This window comes from Bidens hawaiensis, unplaced genomic scaffold (genome assembly GCF_021521415.1).
Source record: "Bidens hawaiensis isolate Kalapana, Puna unplaced genomic scaffold, B.hawaiensis_p1.1 tig00073061_1, whole genome shotgun sequence".
NCBI classification, from domain to species: domain Eukaryota; kingdom Viridiplantae; phylum Streptophyta; class Magnoliopsida; order Asterales; family Asteraceae; genus Bidens; species Bidens hawaiensis.
The window spans coordinates 20,819-35,753 of NW_027502731.1; the positions used below are offsets into that span (position 1 = coordinate 20,819).

Consider the following 14,935-nt stretch of genomic DNA (forward strand, 5'->3'; position numbering starts at 1 on the left):
AAAAAGGCAATATTAATCTTACTACTTTTTTTAGCAAATAAATCACAGATCTTTGATAACTGATGAGTCCACGTCTCGATTCTTGATAAATAAATTAACCGAAAGAGAAACTAGAGAAAAACAAGCTATATGGATCGTTTAAAGAAGCAACCCAAAGACCAAGTGCATATATTTTTATTTTTATTATTACTGCATAAGGAATGAACGGCTGCATATAACCTAAATGTTGGCGTGTTTAAGGAATGCCACCTTCCCATAGCGAAATCAACATGTCATTTTCTTCATCACACATGTTAAAACCTGTAAAACCAAACTCCATATCCCATTCAGCTTCATTGTAACATACTTCCATTGTTTTTAAAGAATCCAAGTTCAAGCTTTCATTTTTCTCCGGATTTTCAGCATCGAGGTCCATCAACCGTTGTTTTATCTGATCTTCATCAAGGGTGCTTGAAACCCCATCGGTGTCAATAGCTTCGCCATTTAAAAAATGATCGGTGTTAAATAAATCATTTGTATCCATTTGTAGCCAGTTTTCCAACTCCAACTCATCATTGATAACATTATCATCAACTTGACATTCGTTCACATGTTTTGTGACAACAATTGAGCAATCCTCCTTGTCCATATCGACTTGTTTGTCCATCATCGTTGGTGGACTTAATTTTTTGGCGGTTGATAAAGAAAGTGACTTGTTATTCTTTAAAAACTTATCCTGGTTATACTTTTTGGCGACACTACGGCTTACACGACCGACTCTTCGCTTCTTTTGAGAAACCAAGGTGCTTATGTCTATCGATGCTTTTGACTTGTTTTTATTCGTGAAGAAACGATAACTCTGGCGACTTAGACGAGAGTTCCAGTGGTTTTTAATCTCATTATCTGTTCGACCGGGTAGATGACTAGCTATCATTGACCACCTACATAAGAAATTCAAGGAATCCTTTGAGTAATATAATTAAACTTTCATGTTTATAAATTGAAAAGATATAAATAACTAACGAGGAGAGAGAGAAAAATGATGGTTATGCGACCTTCATAAGTATCACAATTTATCAACATACACGGATTAATGCATTATGCGTTTCTTAATATATATATATATAGTGATGTTAAAATATATATATATATATATATATATAGTGATGTTAAAATTAGAAGTGTAAGAAGTAATATAGAGCGTTAGATATGTTGATCTGATGGTGGATATAGAAATTGTGTTTATTGTGCGGTGTATTTTATTTTAGTTGTGGTGTGTTTATTGTGCGATGTGTTTTATCAAATTTAATGATGAAACCACACTTTCTACACTTCTTAGGAAAATATACTTTTTTATATATAGGGAGATGATCAACAGAGAATTCCTCCTTAAAGGGAGAACTAACTATAAAAACTAATAAAAGAATATTTTTAATTAAATAAAAAAAGTATTTTTATTTCTTTTCTTTCATCCTTCTTATATGTTATCATTTTTCATTAGAAAAAAAATTAAAATAAAAATAAATAAAACAATTGTTACAGTGCACATATGCAATACATTGGCTTTTTTAATATTACATATATACAATAGTGTGTATCTTTTATGTGTAATAGTGTTGAATAGTATATACGCAATTGTTTGTATTGCGTATGTGCAATAGTGTTAAAAAATCGATATATTGCATACGTGCATTAGTGTTGTATCACATATATGTATTAGTATGCATTGCATGCAACAAACATACAAGAAATAGTGTTGTATTTGCGTATATTCAATAATGTGAATTGTATAATGCAATTGTGTTAAATTATATGTAATAAAACACCATTATATTTGTATATATACAATAAAATTACTGCACATATGCACCATCACCACGTTGACAACGAGTGTCCAACAACTCATCGAAAAAACACGAACGCCGCTCCCCTTGTTTCACAGGTTTGTTTTAGCAATTGATTAATTAAACTTCTGAAATTGATCAATTAAACTTTGAAACTGATGCAATTAATCATCAATTCATTCAAATAAACACATATGGATCTTTAGTAGAATCAACTTTTGATATGACAATAGTGAGTTTTTAACCTTGAAAGTATTAGGTTTGAAGTTTGAACGTTTTATGTTTTAACCTTGAATGTATTAGGTTTTAACCTTGAACGTTTTAGGGTTTGAAATTTGACTTGAACATTTTTTGTTTTTTTAACCTTAAACGTATTCGCGTACCTTATGTTTATTAAACAATTATTCTATGCTAACTCACCCTTGTTTATTGTTATTATATATTTATTACTTTAGTAACAGGTCACCTAGTTCGTTAACATTTATTAAAATTTATTAAATATTATAAAGATATTTATAAAATCATTTAATAAATTTTAAACTAGTTTTTTTCACTTTTATAAAATTTTTGTTACATTTTAAACAACAGGGACCTCTGGTGCAACTTTCTAAAACTTTACCCAATCACCCACCCTCACCCGAATTTCCCGTTCACAATGGCTAGTCGCCGGGTAATTAATTATGGCATCATTCAGGGTAATTAATTTATGCTTATGAAATCTCTCTGGCAACTGCTTATGAAAAAGGGATTTAATCGCTCAGTTTAGGGATTAAGGTTTTAGAGTATGAATTGTGAAAGAAGATGAGAATATATAATGATATAAATAAATTGAAGTTGTATAGTGAAGACTTTAATTATTATTTGGTTAACTGCTATATAGATCTTAGATAAATTTATAAATTCTTTTTATTGTAAATATCAAAATGGTTATTATAGACCGTTCGATTCGGTCGTTAAATCTCATTCTATAATTTTCGTTTAAATTAAGTGAGAGCGTCTTGTTTTTTTTTTATTGTTAATGTATCTATAAATATAATTAAAAAGCAATTTATATCAAAGTTCTAATCAAGTATCCAAATTTAATATTTGAACCCTAAATCCCAAATTTTGGTTTTACGTTTCATATAGTTTAGTCATTAAATTTAGTACGTCTAGATACTTGTTTAGGATAGTATATTGAGTTTCGTCGAACCGTTTGTTCAACTCGTTCAAAATATTGTGAATATCATCCTTATAATCAAAGTGACTAATCCTTTTACATTTACTATAAGTTTTGGGGTGTACCTTACATCTTATAATCTTATTAACATTTACATCAATCTCAATTATCGATTTACACATACTATTGCAAATCTAAATTCTATGATATGTGCTCTCATTAGCTATGTGTTAAGACTTATGTGTGGTGTTTGTATGATATCTTAATCTATTTATCTAGTGTGATCATTAACTTGTTTAAGCCGACGATAACGATAATAGATCCATGTATTGAAACCGGTTATCTAAATCTTGGCCTTCGGGTCGAGTAACTATATATAATCTTCACCTTTGGGGTCGGGTAACTATCATCTAAGGTTCATCACACACAACTACTTGTTTAATCATGTATACTATGAATATCACATTTGACATGTTAGATTGCAACTTTTCAAATTATATATATATATAATTAGCAGCATTGTTATGCAATGTTGATTGTAACACATGCTTAATTTGGTGTACCCTTTTGTGTCGGTGGTTTTTAGTTTTCTTTTTAAACTTTCAAACCCTATACTTTTTATTATTTACAAACTTGTGACAAATTACTTTTTGATTTTGCGTCTCTTTTTTCCTGTTTAACAACCCTTTCAACTAACTTACTCTTATATATATATAAAGATCCAATATAATAATCCCTTATCGTACAATAGGTACGCGAGTGTCTGGATCATCGATTTATGAAAACACGCGGTGGCAATATTGTAATTTTCTTCAAATCCTATTATGTTCCTAATTAAATCCTTTGCTCATCAACCACGATCATACATCGACTCCTAAATTGCATACCAAGATCCGAAACATAATCAATTTTCATTCACAGCCATCGTCTGCTGTTTCACAGTGTTTCGCACAAAACATCATATACTTGTACATGATAATCAAAATCTATGAGAATTGATCAATTAACTTTGAAATTGATCCAATTGATCATCAATTGAAAGCTTCAATCTATTAATTATTTGAACGTGTTAAACGTTTAAACTTGTGGTTTTGGTCAGAACGTATTAGTTGAACGTATAAACTTTTTGTGTCATTTTGGTGTTCATTTTGGTTAGAACGTTTAAACTTGTGGTTTTGGTCAGAATATATTAGTTGAACGTTTAAACTTTTTGTTCATTTTAGTGTTCATTTTGGTCAGAACTTTTAAATTTGTAGTTATGGTCAGGACGTATTAGTTAAACGTTTAAACTTTTTGTTCATTTTTAGTGTTCATTTTGGTCAGAACGTTTAAACTTTTTGTTCATTTTCGATGTTCATTTTGGTCTAAACTTTTTTACTTTAGAAGTTCTATACAAAAAATTTAGAAGTTCCATACAAAAATTTTAAAAGTTCTGTACAAAAGGTCTAGAATGTTTAAAGTTTTGTGCAGAACGTTTAAACGTGAACCCTAATCATAACTCAATTAAGTGTATTATTCTGAATTTCATAATCGATTGATGATTCTAAAGCCTCTTACACATCAATTCAATTGATTAAATCAACAATTTTTGATCAATTTGAAAATTATTAAACTATAGCGATAATGGGTTTATCGATATTGATTATGCTTTAGTGTTGTGGATGATTTGATCATGGTTGAAGGCTTGCAGCAAATGACGATCTGTTGTGCGAGAAGTATTTTTCGATTTAATTTCAGTTATGTCACCGCGTAGTTTTAATTGCAATTAGGATCGGGTGGTGCAGGGTCTCGCGTACCTAATGTACGATAACCTATTATTGTAGGTTAACCCTCCCCTATATATATGTGTGTGTGTGTGTGTGTGTGTGTGTGTGTGTGTGTGTGTGTTTTATGTTTTGGTGTAATTTTGCGCATTCAATGGGTGTGCCTGTATACTTTTCATCTTTTACAAATTTTTTGTTTAAACTTCGATCTAAATTTTGCAGATAAACACTGGTTGAACGTTTTTATGTCATTTTTCCCTCATTTTTACGGTCGCGTTATGCTTAACGTTGCGGTGTAACTTTTGCGCGTTAGCACGGCGCAACGAGCGTGCGTGATTCAATATTTATTATAATAGTTTTTGTGTGTTGATTGAGCGATTACGTTTCTTAATAGTTTGACATCCCCGGTGCAGCATGGGGTATCAATACTAGTTTTTATCTTTATATTAACCGAGATTGCTCACCAACAATTTTTAGTTATAATTTTATTTTATACATGATACAGGTATACAAGTATGATGATTTAGTCAAGTTGAAGTTTCACGTAGTACCGATAAAGACCTAGAATACTAAAACAAATAAATACTTTCATTCCATGATCGTTTTGTTATGTTATTTAATTTCTATGTGACATTTTAGAATATGGTTAACTGAATATATTACAACATTAATTAGTGTCATGTGCTATTAAAATTCATTCGTGCCATGATGTATAATCCGTCATTAGTTGGAGTGTGACATATATGTATAGTACGTAATCCAAAACTTTTTTAGTTTTCAGAATATCATTATCATATTATATATATATATAAACATTAGAGAGATGCATGCGCAATGCAACGGGGACACTTAGGTTGATGATTTGTAATATTGTATTTGATGGAAAAAAGGCACTAACCAATTAACTAGGAGCACAATTAAAATGTAATTATTTAAAACATTTTATATAAGGGGAGGCGGGCTGGTGCGTGAGGAGGCCGGATCACGCGTGATGGCTATTTGCACACCGCTGCCGGTCCCCCATCACCCGTGATGGGTGGGGTGGGGTGGGGGGGGGGGGGTTGTGCGTGATAGCCATCACGCAAGTGTGGGGGTGGAAATCGAGGTATATGACCGTTGGGGAGGGAGCCGTTGGGTGGGGGGGCTAAATAAAAAAAACCAATATAAAACCAAAACCAAAACATAACCAAATCCAACTCAAAACACTCTCAATCTTCCCCTTCATTCACAACACAAAAATATGGAATTTCCGAGATACTTGGTTCCCTTAGACACCGATAGCTCTTCGTCTTCGGACGATGCCATTCTCGAATGGTTCCCATTGTTATATAACGAACTTGAAGGCCCGAGCCGTCCAAAGAAAAAAATGGTGGAGCGTGATCGTATACATGCCCACAAAGTGCTAATGAACGACTATTTTGTGGAGGAACCGAAATACAATGACGAGACGTTTAGGGAACGCTTTCGTTTGCCGAAATCATTATGTTTAAAGATTGTAGCCGACGTCGAAGCAAACGAAGAATGGTTTCAAGAATCTTACGAAGCAAGAGGCAAACAAAGTTTTACGGCGCTTCTAAAATCACATCCGCAACGAAGTTTTACGGCGCTTCAAGAAGTTGCAAGAATCGGCAAGAAAAGATGTCGAGAGAGCTTTCGGTGTTTTAAAGGGTAGATGGTGCACACTTAGTCGACCGGTTCGTGCAATGACAAAAGCCACGATCTCTAGCTACGTATATACATGCATCATATTACACAATATGTTAATAAAAGAAGATGGAAATGCAATTTCTCCAGATTGGGTACCGGACCTCCTACTCAAGTTCCAGTTCCCGATGATGTGCAATTAGACTTGCGGAATGAAGATATTCACCATCGGTTGAGATGAGATCTAATTGAGCTTATAGATTCTTTAGGTTTGGAATTTCCGAATTCAAACGAGAAGTTGACGTTTATTGTAACTTTTATTTTTTAATTCTAATTTTTAAGTTGAATTATGTTCTAGTAAACTATTGTTTTTATGTTTTAAGTTCTAGTAAAATATTGTTTTTATTTATTAAGTTGCAAAAAAAAAAAACAAAAAAATTCCTATCACACCACACCATACCACCACCCCTACCAAATTCCATCAAAATGTGATTGATTTAGGGTTGGTGATGTGGCACATCACCATTGGGTGTGGTGTGTGAGGAGAATACTACCACCCCCTCCCCCCTAACAATAGATACTCATATTGGTGATAAAATAACTGTAATTAAAAAAATTAACGAGTAGAGTTATGTTGAAAATTATGAAATAATAATTATATTTGTCATTAATATAAATGTTATTTAATAATAAACTTTAGATGAATGAGATATCAAATCTTTAAGTTTGTGTGATGAAACTTAAACGGTGTAAGAAGTTATGCTTGATTGGTTAGATTAGTCTAGAAGAGACTCTTTGCAATTCAATGACATTGAATGGGAAATTTCAATTATGTATTGAATTAGTCTAAACTCTTTATGTAACCTTGAAAACCTTATAAATAGAGGTTTGTGTGTTTTTTTAACATAAGGAAAAACCTTATGTACAATACATCACACACAACTCCAAAGGAATTTCCAGACTTCTCAGTTTTACGCACTATTGTTTCATGTATATTTTCAGGTGCTAGGCTAATAGCGGCAGTACTTCCTGATGTGACTGTTGTACAGGAGACGGACGGGTTCACCTGAATGGGCCGAAATATGTTTTAAAGGAAACATGTTTTACACGTGCCTCAGTCACCATGTTTCTCGTTTTATTATTTCTTTACAATCTGTTTGTATTTTGGTTTCTATCTTGTAATTTTCTTTTTTTATTTATGTATTATAATATGCTTTATTATTTAATAAAATTTTCAGTTTTATTTCATTTTGTGAACAGTTTTCCTACAACTAATAGGGGTGTTAAAAAATTTCTATTTCAATCCTATTTATCAGAAATCCAAATCCAAACTATCTGAAAATACAGCTGAATCTCGAATATCCAAACTTTTAGATTCTGATAGTGATTTTTAACATTTTCAAATGTTTCAGATATCCAGGTTATCTATTTTTAAAGTTAATAAATATTGCATATTAGTGAAGTTATTTAAATTTGAAGCTTTGTTAGCTAGTTAGTTTGGAAAATAAAGTAAAACCTAAAATCATTTTCAAATACTCAGACCCCAATCTCTATCTCGTATCGACCACCTTCACCATCCAAACTCCTCCATCAACCATTGAACAAGTTGTTATAACTTCACCGGTTACCACCATCACAATCACATTTCTCCATCCTTGAATAACCCAATCCAAATTCGAAACCATCAATAAATAGCCCAGATTAAAATTCGAAAACACCTTCTAATCTTCATGATGGTTGTTGGGTTGTGGTGAACGTTGTTTATAGGAACAACGTTGGTAGGTCACAACCTCCTTTTCTATCTCCGCCACACTGAAACCTTCCTCTTCTATCTATCTTCCTCCCGAACTTTTTTTTATTTCTCTGCTTAATTTGTGCTAAATTTGGTTCAATCTTGTTTAGGGTGTCAAAGTTCGGATATCCATTTCACTATCCGAACGGATATCCGCAATTCCGGATATACGAAATTTCGGATACAAATTCAGATATCCGCTATCCGAAATGTTTGGATATCCGACTTTGAATACCTCTAATAGATGCTTGAAAAAGGAAAAAATGTTTTAAATAATCCCAACTATACCATATTGGAAAATAATAGTCCCAACTTCACACTTGGCGGCTGGCAGTCCCAACTATAGGTGTCTAATGGTCTGTGATTAACGGATAGTTAATTTGTTTCTTACATGACATGCTTAGTGGATCGTTAAAAATTTACACCTTTAGTTGGGACTTGGGATGAACTCGGGATGGTACCAGTACCGTCTGGTATCTATCTCAAATATCCAGATCCTAAAAATTCCAAATATTTGGTACCGGTATCGGTTCGTTACCGGTACTTTGTGCAAAATTCGGGAATACCGGTACCATCCTGAATCGTGTTGCAACCGATACTGAACCAAACTGGTACGGAAAACTCAAAGCTTAGTACCGATTCGCTACTATGGTATCGGTTCGTTACCGGTACCGAATATGCTCATCCTTAGTTGGGACTACTATTTGCCAATGCATCATAATTGAGATTATTTAAAACCAATTTTCTTAAAAAGTAAAAGATGATTATTACCACATAGATGTTTATTGACAGCTATGCGTGCCACATAAGCATCAAAACAATGGATTAACGCCGTTAGTCGTGGACCTTTGGTAAAAAATACACCTTTAGTTGGGATTACCATCAACGAAGAGTGAAATTGAAACTGATATTTGCTAATAGAAAATAGTTGTGATTATTTAAGAACAATTTCTCCTTCAAAATGATATGATAACTCGCATGTGCTGAAAAAAATCTAATTTTAAAATATTGTACCATATGTTTAGAAGTTATAATTATTTAAACTTTTAAAACTTATATAAATTTCCTTTTTTGTATTCTATATATTATAATATTATTAGTTTGAGCCCCCTATGTTAAAGAGGTTTATTTAGGTTTTTGTTTTTAGTCATCATACTATTTATGTTTTGTATTATTTGTTTTATTTTAATTTAATGCGTATATATTTGTTTGTTACGTTCATTATATTTTTTAACGTTTGAGCCTTTTCAATAAGATATGCAGATTTTTTTAGATTTATTACGAACGAATATAAACGAACACGAACATGTTGATTTCTTTGAAACAAACAAATTTGAACACAATTGTTTGTCTTTTGAAAAATGGTGGTTATTGTAGGTGACGATGGCAGTTGATGCATGAGTGGGGAAGTTGACGATGGATGGTGGTAATCGAAAGTTGACCGTTAATGGATGGGATAAACCAGTGAGGGAGAATATGTAGGCTAGAGAAATTAAATTAGGGTTTGATGAAAAAAAAGTTTCACAAATAAGTAAGATGTTATAACCTGTTTGGGGGTTATCTAGGTTTTGTGAGACCCATGACCTGTAAAAATTATTGTTTGATGAGTAAGATGCTATTTCACAAATAAACGGGATGTTAAAACATGTTTAAGGGCTACCCGGATTTGGTGAGACCTATTATCCGCGAAAATTATTGTTTGATTAGGAAAATGTTTCACAAATAAATGAGATGTTACACATTTAAGGACTATTCGAGTTTGGTGAGACCCACACCCACGAATTCAGGTCAAATACCGCATGAGAAGTCTCACGTCACAAATCAAACAATCTGATAATTTAAGATGGAGTAAGGAACAACCAGAAAGTATTATATAAGATTTTTTTGGTAAAGATTCGTATAGATTGACAGTGTGTACATAGTATTAATTGATTGCTCCTTTTACTTCTATAATTCTCGATTTATTTTGAACTTAAGAGGATAATAACTTTGCAAAGTTGGATGCAGAATTGCAGCCAAAGAATTGAAACGTGTAGGTAAAGTGTCTCTTTCATGTTGTTAGGGTTAATGCACGTGGTCATAGTGTGTGCGCATAATCATGTGTTATATTAAGACGCCTCCTTCTTTTAGTAAAAATATAGAATTTAATACATAAGGTAAGATTCACGCAAGTGTTGAAAAGTACAATATGGTATTGAAACATATAAATATCACGTGTAATATTTATTTATTAAAAATAGTTACAATAAAATTTTAATCATCTTTTATAAATTTAAACAATACTTAAAAGGTAAATTGGATTTCAATAATCCTAACTTAATACAGTTGGCCATAATAATTCTAACTTAGAAAATAACTGTCATCGGTCTCAACTTTCAAACTGTTTATTTTCATTAGACCATCATTAAAAAATTTTTAACGACGTTAAGTTTTTTCCAAATTTCAAATTAATGTTTTAGGGCTTTCGTTCGGAATGATGATACAAGTCGACTGATGAAAACTACCTCAAAACGGTGGTCCAAACGACTAAAGGATGCTTCAATTTCGGTGTGTAAACTATAACTAATAAAACTCAAGCTGTTTAGAGCAACATTTCGAGGTAAATTTTACGTCAATCGATTCGTATTCTCATTCTGATCAAAAGCTCTAAAACATTAATTTAAAATTTGGAAAAAAACTTAATGTCGTTAAGTTTTTTTAACAAAGTTCCAATGAAAATAAACAGTGTGAAAATTGGACCGGTGACAACTATATTTTAAGTTAGGATTATTATCAGCCAACTGCATTAAGTTAGGATTATTAAATCCAATTCGTCTACTTAAAACTATGACCCTTAATATTTTACCTGTACACTCTTTATTTTCAATTTAACACAACTTCTTCACGATTTTTAAACGGTCATAACCATTTCATACATTAATAGTTTTTTTAAAAACATTACACATTTTATTATATTTAATTTAAGTATGATATTGCTATTTTTTCAGTTAAAAAACATTTTTTTACGTATAGATATTTGCTGTCTGATTTTGATGGTTTTTAAATTAAATACGGAGCCAAACCGTTAGTAACACTTTTTTGTTATCGAAAACCGAAACCAACCCGTTGAAAATTGAATCGGCTAACCAAAGTAAAAGAAAAAATCAACCGTAAAATCAAACCAACGACCGATTTGAATGGTTTTAACGATTTCAAACCGAACAATGAGCACACATAAACTTGTTGCGTGATTACAAAAGTATGCTTTTCCCGCTGAATCGCGTGGACACCCGTCTTGTATATGTAATGCATATGGTCTCATTTTAATATTTGTATTGTTATATATTATATATAGGGCACGTATAGAATCGGTCATTTGAGTTGAGAAAACTCATTTAAGTTGAGAAAACTCTTGAAAACCTTATGTAACATCGTTATTTTTGTTTTTGTTTTTTACATATGTAATACATGTTGTTACATTTAATACAAATCATTGAAAAACAAAAAAAATTATTTTGAAACTTTTTTTTAATAATTTTTTAACTTTTAAACATATTTTTCAGAATAAAAAAAATATAATTTTACTTTTACATTTTTATTAACTTTAATTAAGAATCACTTGTTTCAAACTTTAATTAAAAATATATGATTAAAGATTTTCTAGAGTTTTCTGAATTAAATGGGTTTTTATTTTGTCATAACCCTATATAAAAAAAAAAAGAAGTCGTTGCACTCATACTTTTTACTATTCATCATTTTTACTATTTTTGTTACATACCGTACAACTCCCAAACTACTGGTACAACTTTCAAACTACTGTTTTAACTTGGCACTGATTTTTTGAGTAACCGGGTGATGGTTGGGCTAGGTTGGAAGAATGTGGCTGCAAAGAAAATAAAACATTCCCCTCCTTTTCTAATTAATGTATAGTCGCATTCACATCTCACATCCTACCCGGGTTCGATTGCCTGAGTTATTTTCTTCTCTTTCTATATTAAGTTTTTCTTTGTATATCATTATTCACCTTATGATTATCCTATAGATATATAAGCTAGCTGTTTTCATAAAGATACTCAATTCTAAAACCTATATAACATGGAATAATAAATGAATTTTTTTATGTTTCATAAGTTTTATGAATGTTGGTGTTGTATCAGTCTCTGACGAAACAAACTAATAGTGCTTGAATTCTCGCAGTATAACGCGGGCAATTTTACTATATATTACTTTATTTGTAAACAATAATTAATTTTAAAGTATTTAAATATATAATAAATCTTAATTACTTTTCAAATATAATCATAAATCTTTCAATTAGTATCAAACTACATACATTTTATTTCAGCATATATAATGTAAACAAAAATGACAAATTACAAACGCATTTTTGTAAATGTTCAGATTTTATTAGTTTGACCTATATTTTATTTGGACTGATAAATAATCAAGTATTTTGTATAGTAATAGAGCTATTTACGGATTTACCAGGTTAGGGGTTATACGTCAATCTTGTGCTGAATTATTAAGAGACCTGACCGATTAAGAGACAGTCTATAAATCATTAAACATGTCTTTAAAACTTAATCGTTAAGAGACTACATAAACCATTAAATGTGTCCTTTTAGTAAACCAAATACACTTTATCTTTGACCAGCTGTTCACTGGCAGCCAACGGTGTAGCCAGAAAATTTTTCCTACGGATTCAGAAAATATTGAGGGACGAACGACCGATTGTTAAGCACTTAGATTTGAGTTTTCCTCTTAATGGAATCCATAAGAGCTACCAAACAATCCATAGGTAACTATATACTAGTTAAGCTTTAGACCATATTCAATGCGTAAGAATTGAAACAAGTAAGGTAATCTCTAGATTATAGTAGTCACCTAACTCTAAACTTTAGACCATCGTCAATGAAAGAATTGAAGCCAATAATCACACAATAAGGTCACCTCTAGATGATAGTCTTCACCTAACTCTTGAGATCATAAACCCTTTTCTTCTAATTATGTCACATTATTTAATTATTTCTTTATCTTCGTGGAACAAACTATGGTTTATATTTATGCTATGAAACATGAAACGTTCAATACTTTTATAAATATTTTATTTATCTCTTTCACGTGGGTAAGTTATTGAGGGGGGGACTTCAGTGTCATTTTCTAAAAGCTATCTTTATGTATATGTACTGACGGTCCAAAAGCTGCATCTAGAAATTAACAATTTGTGAAAGAAACATGCAACCCTAATCTCATTAACGGAGGATTTAACAAACCTGTTCCCAAAGGCTTTATGTAACATAACAATCATTTCATCCTCTTCTGGGCTTATATTACCTCTTTTCAAGTCTCCTCTTAAGTAGTTTATCCATCGCAATCGACAACTTTTTCCGCACCTCAACAACCCTTTCAAGAATTTTCGGATTACTCAGCGATTGTATGAAATATGATTAAACCTATAATGTAATTAATATGTAAACTAACCAGCATTTTTAGGTAAAGACTTCCAAGAACCTTCCCCATTGGACTGAATGTAGTTAGTCAGTATTTCATCTTCTTCGGCTGTCCATCTTCCCCTCTTTAGCCCTACCTTTTCGCAACAAGGAGATCTTCCCATTTATGCAGCTTTTTGATCAAGAAAAGCTAGTTTGGGAGAGAAGAAAGAGGTGGGGGTTGAGGGTTTGAAAGGTACATAAAATTTAGTTGCTGTTGTTAGATTTATAGTGGTGTACAAAAGAAAGAAAATGTCAGGGTGGGTACACTTTACACACAACTTGTTATAATGCTGATTTATTTTCCTTACAACTATTTACATTTAATATAAATGTATATATGGAACATATTTATAACATTTATTAAGATGTATATAATACCTAGCCATTAGCCAAGCACCTCTCAAGAGAAAAAGAATGTGGGTATACAAAGAAAAGATTATATAAGTCATGAAGTATACAAACACTTGATTTGTATCTATATATACACCAACTCACAAATCAAAAAAATTAAAAAATGAAAGTGGAAGTATGAATTAAAGAGGAAATGAAATATAAATTAAAAATGGTAAACTAGAAAAATTTAGTGATGTGAATTTGTTGAAACTTGAATTGTTGAATTACTAATGCTAATTTTTTGAAAATTGAATTGTTGAATTACTAATGCTAATTTTTGAAACTTGAATTAGTGATGTTAACTTGTTAATTAGATCACTGATGGTTGTTTGGTAGTGACTTTAGAGACTTTCAGATTCAGACAAGTATATTTATTCAGGAATATGTAGGAATTGTTCTAAATAAGTGCAAATTATAACCACTGATCTTTGTATAATGAGGAATTAATTAATGTTTGATTGGTTATGTTAATATATATAGCTTTAGAAGATGATATACATGTTTACAAACAACCAACAATGTATGATAATTTGTTAAAGTACATGTAAACTTACTCTAACTTTGTTATTATTTGTTCATTTTTATTTCTTTGAATGACACTACCACAAAATTAAACAAAAGCATGGGCAATCAAAATCCTAATGTTAACTATCAAAGCATAGTGTTAAAAGACAAAAGATCAGTGAAGATGCAGGAAAGTAAAAGAAGATGATTTGGACTTAATTCAAAAGAGGACCCATTCATCCAAGTTGCCAATATCTTAAAGAAAGAAAGAGAAATTGTCTAAAAGCCCAACAAAGGGCGTACATAAATGTTTTGGTCAAAAATTACCTAGGCAATTTAATGATCAAACTTTGTAAGTGAGGTAGCGTGTTCTTCACAATATTGCA

General features: G+C 31.4%; 1 protein-coding gene across 1 annotated transcript; it reads right to left on the bottom strand.

The window, feature by feature from the left end:
- Window positions 1-219: 219 nt before the first annotated feature.
- On the bottom strand, window positions 220-13,822 carry LOC143606120 (transcription factor MYB11-like). The gene is made up of 3 exons (XM_077081996.1): window positions 13,642-13,822; window positions 13,434-13,563; window positions 220-920 (listed from the first exon to the last, which is right to left on the bottom strand). The coding sequence occupies exons 1-3, from the start codon at window positions 13,772-13,774 to the stop codon at window positions 236-238; spliced, it is 948 nt and encodes a 315-aa protein (XP_076938111.1). The 5' UTR covers window positions 13,775-13,822; the 3' UTR covers window positions 220-235.
- Between the last annotated feature and the right edge of the window lie 1,113 nt (window positions 13,823-14,935).

Excerpts from the sequence above, each read along its gene's own strand:
- LOC143606120 (XM_077081996.1), bottom strand. The coding sequence starts at position 13,774 with ATGGGAAGATCTCCTTGTTGCGAAAAGGTAGGGCTAAAGAGGGGAAGA. Across the intron at positions 13,564-13,641 it reads GTCTTTACCTAAAAATGCTG|GGTTGTTGAGGTGCGGAAAA; the intron begins GTTAGTTTACAT and ends AATTCTTGAAAG. Across the intron at positions 921-13,433 it reads CATAAAGCCTTTGGGAACAG|GTGGTCAATGATAGCTAGTC; the intron begins GTTTGTTAAATC and ends TTTCTTATGTAG.